This window comes from Anomaloglossus baeobatrachus, chromosome 12 (genome assembly GCF_048569485.1).
Source record: "Anomaloglossus baeobatrachus isolate aAnoBae1 chromosome 12, aAnoBae1.hap1, whole genome shotgun sequence".
NCBI classification, from domain to species: domain Eukaryota; kingdom Metazoa; phylum Chordata; class Amphibia; order Anura; family Aromobatidae; genus Anomaloglossus; species Anomaloglossus baeobatrachus.
This window is the reverse complement of record NC_134364.1, coordinates 67,673,613-67,681,917: the sequence shown is the minus strand read 5'-3', so window position 1 is coordinate 67,681,917 and position 8,305 is coordinate 67,673,613. Positions and strand designations below refer to the sequence as shown.

The window sequence follows — 8,305 nt, the reverse complement described above, 5'->3', positions numbered from 1 at the left end:
CCCCTGAATAATACAGACCTCAGATCAGACCCCCTATATAATAAAGACCGCAGATCAGACCCCCTATATAATAAAGACCTCAGGTCAGACAGCCCCAAATAATACAGACCTCAGATCAGACCCTTAAATAATACAGACCCCCTAAATAAATTTAATCAGTATAAGAGCCCCGATGGTATAGTACAAGTAGGAGATAAGAGAAGAGTCTAAACACAAGACGTCATCATCACTTGCAGATGAGATTGAAATGTTCCCGGAGGAGCAGCCGCTGCACAAGGCGCCCACCACAATCCTGGTGGGCTGGGGGTACAGTGCTGCCATAGAGAATGATGGAACACGATGTGGCGACAAGGGTCTGCACAGCGGGGGTCTCGGGATCTGCATAGACGACTCTTTTTTTATGGCGTTATTCACCTCTGGAGACAATATATTTTATGCATATATAGGGGCTATTGGTTTTCATTAAAAATGTTGCACTGTTTTTGCGTTCACAGGCTGTCTCTGTCCCTGCACATTGACTTTGATATGGTCTGTGGTGTAAAAAAACAAAGAGAAGCTGAGAAAAAGATACATAAGAGTAACAGACTTGTATTGGACTGTCAGAATTGAGCTCACTGACAGATTTTCAGTTAACTCATTAGCTATAGCCGACTATAAGGCAATAGAGATACTATAGAAGGCAAACGGTGCAACATTTTTAGAGACTCAAATACGGAAAAACATTTTTTAGCCAAAAATAAATTAATTTAAGTAAGAACCCCTTATAGAAATATTACAGTGATTTTGGCATTTTAACAACTTTCCTCTCCATGATGCACAGTTATGTCATAAAAGGGGGAAAACGACTAAAAAATGAAGTAAAAAAAAAAAAAGAAAACGTAAACATATTAAAAAAAACTATAAAAATGTTACTACATACTCATGCAATACTACGTGGGGCCACATGAGGGCGCTAAAAAACAATATAGCATGTCACTCTACATGCGGCCACACCAGGGCGAGCAAAAATCATTTAGCATGTAATTCTGCATATGTCCACATGAGGGGCGTATGCGGCCACACCAGGTCACTAAAGAGAAAATAATAATATAGCATGTCCTTATACCTGATGCCACACGAGGGCGCTAGAAAAATTATTCATCATACATTCTAAATATTCAGCATGTTATTTCATATGCAGCCACTTGGGGTCACTAAAAAATATAGTATTATTGCATATCATTCTAAATTTCGCACACAAGGGCGTGAAAAAGAAAACAAGAAATACTATAGCTTGTATTCTACATGAGCCTTCACGAGGACGCAAAAAAAAAAAAAAATAGCATGTCATATGCCACCCACACGAGAATGGCAAAAAAATAAAATAGCATGTTATTCTGCATGGCGCCACAAGAGGTCGCTACAAAATAACGTAGCATGTCATTCTAAATGCGGCCACATGAGGTCGCTAAATATATCAGCAGTGTCATTCAAAATATGGCCACACGAGGGCGCTAAAAATAACATAGCTTTTCATTCTACATGCGGCCACACGAGAACGCTAAAAAATAATGTTGCATGTAATTCTATATGCGGCCACGCGAGGGGGCTAAAAATCCAAAACAAAGCATGCGGCCTCACGAGAACGCTAAAAAATATTGCATGTAATTCTATATGCAGCCACGCGAGGGCGATAAAAAAACAACATAACGTCATTCTACATACGGCCACACGAGGGCGCTAAAAAGATAACATAGCATGTCATTCTATACACCGCTACATGATACCGTAGCACTTATAAATAACATGTCATTCTAAATGCAGCCATAAGAGGTCGCTAAAAATAACATAGTATGTAATTCTATATACGGCCACACGAGGGCGCTAAAATACCAAAACAGCATGTCTTGTAAATGCGGCCACACGAAGGCGCTAAAAAATAACATAACATGACATTCTACATACGACCACACGAGGGCGCTAAAATAAACATAGCTTGTCATTCTACACACTGCCACATGATGGCGCTAAAAATAACATGTCATTCTACATGCGGCCAAAAGAGGGCGCTAAAAATAACATAACATGTCATTCTACATATGGCCACACAAGGGCGCTAAAACATAACATAGCATGTCATTCTACACACTGCCACATGATGGCGCTAAAAATAACATCATTCTAAATGCGGCAACAAGAGGTCACTAAAAATAACATGGAGTATTGTATAGCAAAGGTGTTGTAACATCTTTTTCTTTTATTTTAGTTATTAAAATGTATCACAAGATTACGGTATAATTGTGTTCCTCTCACTGAGAACATTCAATAAAAATAACATAGCATGTCATTCTACATACGGCCACACGAGGGCGCTAAAAAAAAAATTAACATAGCATGTCATTCTATCTGCGGCCACACGTGGGTGCTAAAACATAACAGCATGTCATTCTACATGAGGGCGCTAAAAATAAAATAACATGTCCTTCTACAAGCGGCCATAAGAGGTCCTTAAAAATAACAGCATGTCATTCTATTTGCGGCCGCACGAGGGCGCTAAAAATAACATACAGTACCATTCTATAAGCAGCCACACGAGAACGCTAAAAAAATAACATAGCATGTCATTCTATATGTGGCCACACGAGGTCGCTAGACAATAAAAAAAAACGCTGCACAGAACGGAACCTGATGGGCTTCCGTAGTTATGTGCGCATGTGCAGTAGTGAGTGGCAGCTGTAGCTCCGCAGGCAGCATCTTGGGACAGGAGGGTCTGCTCCGCGCGCAGCATGAAGAGCAGGTTCAGCACCATAGACATCCGGGCGGTGATCGCGGAGCTCAGTGACAGGTGACGGCCGGAGGGAGCGCTGCTGTTACCTTAAAGTGATAGGACCGGTGTGTGGCTCTGTCTTATATTTCTGTCTCCTTCTTTCTTAGCTTGCTGGGGATGAGAGTCTACAATGTGTACGATGTGGATACCAAGACGTACCTCATCCGCCTGCAAAAGTAAGTGCATAGAACACAATGTTGGCGTACATACATACCAATAAAGTTTATTGAAACAAGTGCAGATCAGCTTTGATCAGGTGTCCGGAGGATAAGGGTCTGTGGAGCCACATGGCGGAAGAAATGGGGCTGCAGAGCTGGTGCTGCTTACCCAACTTTACCTCACGGCTGAGACGCTGCTCACCCAATATTGCTGCACGGCGGAGGCGCTACCCGTCCAACAGTGCAGCACGAGGAAGGCGCTGCTCACCCAACTTTGGCGCACGTCGGAGGCGCTGCCCGTCCAACAGTGCCACACGGCAGCCTGTCCAACAGTGCCGCACGGCGGAGGCGCTGCCCGTCCAACAGTGCTGCACGGCGGAGGCGCTGCCCGTCCAACAGTGCCGCACGGAGGAGGCGCTGCCCGTACAACAGTGTTGCATGGCGGTGGCGCTGCCTGTCCACACGGTGGTGCATGGGGGAGGCGCTGCCCATCCACACAGTGGCGCACGGCGGAGGCGCTGCTCGTCCACACGGTGCCGTACAGCGGAGGCACAGCTCGTCCAACTTTGCCACACGGGAGAGGCGCTGCTCGTCCAACAGTGCTGTATGGCGGAGGCACTGCTCGTCCAACATTGCCGCATGCTGGAGGTGCTGCTCGTCCAAAAGTGCCGCACGGCAGAGACGCTGCCCTCCCAACAGTACCGCATTGCGGAGGCGCTGCCCGTCCAAACGGTGCTGCACGGTGGAGGCGCTGCTTGTTTAACCCATTTTGGACCTGGTGATTTTCTGATTTTACGCCTTCGTACCCCCCATCCCCGTATTTTACAAAGGCCATAATCATTTCCCATCTGCCGCTTTTTTTAAGCCCTGAGCTGATGTTTGGATCGGTACTGTTTCGGGGAGGGGACATACAATGCTTTGCGTTTTGTTTACAATACCTGAGCGGTGGCCACACAGGGTAGTTCTGATGTTTCATTTTTTTCTTCCTTGGGGCGTTTAGATTGCAGGTGAAATAATCTTTTGATCGGACTTCTCAGGACATTTTACTTTACCGAATTTATTTTTTTAATTCAGTTTTATTTATTTTTATCTTTTTAATTACATTTTATTTCTTCAGTTTCATTTTCCGCTTACCACCAATGGTCTTTGAAGCTGGTGGCCAGTGTTGTGGCATGTAGGAGATATGAGGGGCTGGTTAGGAGCTCAGTCTGGATGGGCTTTGTTGGAGTATAAAGATGGCCGGGACGGGGTCATGGCTGCCACAGCAAACCAACGGCACCTCTGCACCCATATTACAGGTGGGACAGAGGGTGACAGAATGGTCACGGTACACGGGTGTGCCTCTGCTGGGGATTGACTGCAGCATATAAGTGGTTGGAGGCTGGGGCGCCATCCGTGTGAGGGAGGCCAGGTGTAGAATAGAGGCAGGCGCCAGCTGTGTAATACAGCCTGAGTGGAGAGGGCTCCTGTCCATCGCTCACTGTATACAGCTGCATCTGATTCTGGCAGGCTCAGGCTCACGTACGATTGCATCCGTGTATAAATAAGATGGCTGCACTCTTAACCCTCCAACCCTGCTTTGTAATGCTGCCTTGTGAATCTGCCCCTTGCTCATGTAACAGGGAGGCCGCGGTCAGCCGAGATTGGAGACCGCTCCGATCCATGTAACCCCTTAGGTGCCACGGTCATTGTTGACTGAAGCATCTGCGCAGTTTTTGGTCAGAGTTCCCATGTTTTCGCTGTCAGTTTACGCTATGGCAGCTGCCATTGATTATCAGCAAGTAAAGGTCTTTAAAAATAATCCATCGGAACAAAAAGTAACACCGAGATCTAATAGTGTTTATGGAAAATCCCTTTAAATATTTAACCTGTTTGTTTCCTTGGTGCAGGCCGGACTCTAAGGCTGTGCTCCTGGTGGAGTCCGGTATCAGGATCCACACCACAGATTTCGAGTGGCCCAAGAACATGATGCCGTCCGGCTTCGCCATGAAGGTTTGGTCACGCGCAGTAATGCCTCGCAATGTATTAATGGTTTTCTGTCTCAGTCCAATCTGGGCTCTTTTGGTTCTTTAAAGGGAACCAAACATCAGCATTTTCCTATATAAGGTGCAGCCAGTGCAGTACTGGCACTATCAGGCACATTGTGTACATACCATCAGGGGGCAGCTCGGGTGTTTAGGCAGTGAAATTCAACTTTATAAAGTTTGAAAATTCATGCACTTTTTGATCTTACCCTGATTAGCTGCAGCAGACGTCTCCTACGATATCGTCTGCTGCAGCTAATCGGTAAGATCAGCTGTTCTCCAGTCCTGTTGTGACCGCGTGCGCTCCCGCGGTCACAACAGATCTGAAGAAGCGAGGGCGCATGCGTCGCCCTCTCATGCACCCTAATACTGTGGGCTTCAGAAACACGGCGCCGGAGATGAGCGCTATGCGCAGGCGCTAATTCCGATGCCGTGTAACTGAAGATTAGAAATGTACATACGGCCAGAGAGAGGGAGGAGCAGGCGGGGGGGGGCAGGGATACACGTACATAACCCGCCAGACATTAGCAGAGAGGTGCACACGTCAATCAAAAAGTGCATGAATTTTCAAACTTTATAACGTTGAATTTCACAGCCTAAACACCCGAGCTGCCCCCTGATGGTATGTACACAATGTGCCTGATAGTGCCAGCACTGCACTGGCTGCACCTTATATAGGAAAATGCTGATGTTTGGTTCCCTTTAAACCCCACGTGCCGGATATAAATATAAATGTGACCCCTTTCCCTGTCCATTTCGCCCCATGAGTGCTGGAACTGTTAGAAGAACTATTAGTCCTTCTAGAAGCCCCTCCACTCCGGACTTGTCTGTTTACTAAACATTTGCTTTTCTCATTAAAATTCTGGAGCATTCTTTCATTGGATCTCTGTTTTGTGCAGCTCCTCTGTTATTCCTCCTGGAAATGTGTGAATAAATTGTCAACCAAATGAAACCATTCTGTCAGTGGGTGGATTCCCACAGTCTGATGCTGCTCTATCAGCGGTTTCTGTGTAGGGACACCCCCATTGACAAGTAGAATGGTTACACATGGTGGTCAGTATATTTACAGGAGGGATAACTGAGGAGCAAACATTTTGCATGCAATAATACCCTAGAATTGGTGTTTAAAGGGGAATTCAAGTAGGAGAATGGCCCGCTTTAAAGTGAAGTGAGGAGCCGTGGTGATACGCTGCCGCTGCACCCCCTCCCCTATTATCTGCTGGATTCTCCTTGACTGAGGAGGATTTTGAGCAGTGACTGAGGGAGAGATGAGGATATGGAAGCGTCATTAATCAGATATATCTCAGCTTCGTGTTCTCAGCGTGCCGCGTTGTGCCCTGGTGGTATCGCTGGTGCCGACGTGATATCCACCTCTGCCCACATCCCAGTTATGTAGTGACTGTCCTGGTATTTGCCGCCTTCTTTGTGCCGCACTCTATCATTTCCTATTAATAATATGGCCTGTGCCTCTATATCATCCAGTGCAGGAAACATCTCCGGTCCCGCAGACTGGTCAGCATTGCCCAGCTCGGCGCCGACAGGATCGTGGACTTCCAGTTTGGCTCAGACAATGCGGCCTATCATCTTATTGTTGAGCTGTACGATCGGGTGAGATCTGTCGGTCTAATGTCCGCTCTCTAATATTGTATCCGTCTCTCTCTTAAAGATAAGTGAATTGAGTAGTCTACAGCCCTGTGCACACTTGCCGCATCCTCACAACCTCTTCTGATTAATAGGTGTGGCTTCAGGCGTTTCCTGACGCAACAGTAATATCGCACTGGGCCTAAAATTCAGAAGAGGTTGTGGGGACACTGGCAAATAGGAGCCATCCACAGGGCTCCCGACCAGCGGAAATAAACCACTGATGTGATCATCTCTCTATCACCTGCATGATCTCTGTCTCTGTCTGTCCAGTCTCCCGGTCTCGTCTCCTTCCCCTCTCCCCTCCCGTCCAGTCTCCCGGTCTCGTCTCCTTCCCCTCTCCCCTCCCGTCCAGTCTCCCGGTCTCGTCTCCTTCCCCTCTCCCCTCCCGTCCAGTCTCCTTCCCCTCTCCCCTCCCGTCCAGTCTCCCGGTCTCCCCTCCCCCCTCCCGTCCAGTCTCCCGGTATCGTCTCCTTCCCCTCTCCCCTCCCCCCTCCCGTCCAGTCTCCCGGTATCGTCTCCTTCCCCTCTCCCCTCCCCCCTCCCGTCCAGTCTCCCGGTCTCGTCTCCTTCCCCTCTCCCCTCCCGTCCAGTCTCCCGGTCTCGTCTCCTTCCCCTCTCCCCTCCCGTCCAGTCTCCCGGTCTCGTCTCCTTCCCCTCTCCCCTCCCGTCCAGTCTCCCGGTCTCGTCTCCTTCCCCTCCCCCCTCCCGTCCAGTCTCCCGGTCTCGTCTCCTTCCCCTCCCGTCCGGTCCCCCCCCCCGTGCTTGTGACCTGCTTGGCCTCGTCACCCCTATTTTGTTATGATTTTCTTTGTATGTGCAATATACACGGGGTAGGGATCATCCATAAGTAACACGTTATCCTTCATTTCTAGTTGATAGTCATATTATGTTGTAATATGTATTACCTGCCGCAGCCTATGGACCAGAGTGGCACTATTTCTGGAATAAAAGCAGACCATCCATCTAATTTTCCTCATTCCCATTAATTATGGATTTTTTTTCTTTCCCAGGGGAACATCGTCCTCACAGACCACGAGTACCTCATCCTGAACATCCTTAGGTTTCGTACGGACGAGGCTGATGATGTAAAGTTTGCTGTACGAGAACGTTACCCTGTGGATAATGCCAAACCCCGCGAACCTCTACTCACTATGGAGAGGTGAGGGGCAATGATGATGTACGATGCTCCAGTGCTCCATCATACACCAGAGGCATATGTTTTAAAGGGGAATTGCAGCTTTACAACTTCTGACAACCAGGTAGACAGGGATCTCAGATCTGTTTGCTGTAACAATGAGCAGCGGCTCTCGTAAACACCGCAGTGATGTAATAATTTGTCTTACGGAGCGGTTTCAGGAGCTGGAGTCTGCACCAGTCGATCTGCCTGTAACAGTAGCGACCAGATCCAGCTCCGATTGCTGCTGTTAACCATTTAAGTGCTGCTGTCGATCACTGACATTAATGTGCGCATCCTAATGTGGTATTCTAATTCTTAAAGAAGCAGTCTTTCTCTTTCACTTATTGACTTTTTTTGGATAATAACTTTTTTTTTTTTAAATCCACCTTTCTGATCAGACTGAAAGAAATCTTAGAAAATTCTCAGAAGAGCGATCAACTGAAGAGGATCCTTAATCCCCATTTACGTAAGTAGCTCCTCAACCACTAGAAAGGGA

General features: G+C 47.5%; 1 protein-coding gene across 1 annotated transcript in view; it reads left to right on the top strand.

The window, feature by feature from the left end:
* Nucleotides 1-2,698: 2,698 nt before the first annotated feature.
* The window catches only part of NEMF (nuclear export mediator factor), a 73,248-nt gene continuing 67,641 nt past the window's right edge, over nt 2,699-8,305 (top strand). The window contains exons 1-6 of the mRNA XM_075330151.1: nt 2,699-2,824; nt 2,914-2,982; nt 4,854-4,956; nt 6,471-6,596; nt 7,643-7,791; nt 8,208-8,275. Coding sequence (XP_075186266.1) covers nt 2,766-2,824; nt 2,914-2,982; nt 4,854-4,956; nt 6,471-6,596; nt 7,643-7,791; nt 8,208-8,275 — 574 coding nt within the window. The 5' untranslated portion in view covers nt 2,699-2,765. The remainder of the gene's footprint in view (nt 2,825-2,913; nt 2,983-4,853; nt 4,957-6,470; nt 6,597-7,642; nt 7,792-8,207; nt 8,276-8,305) is intronic.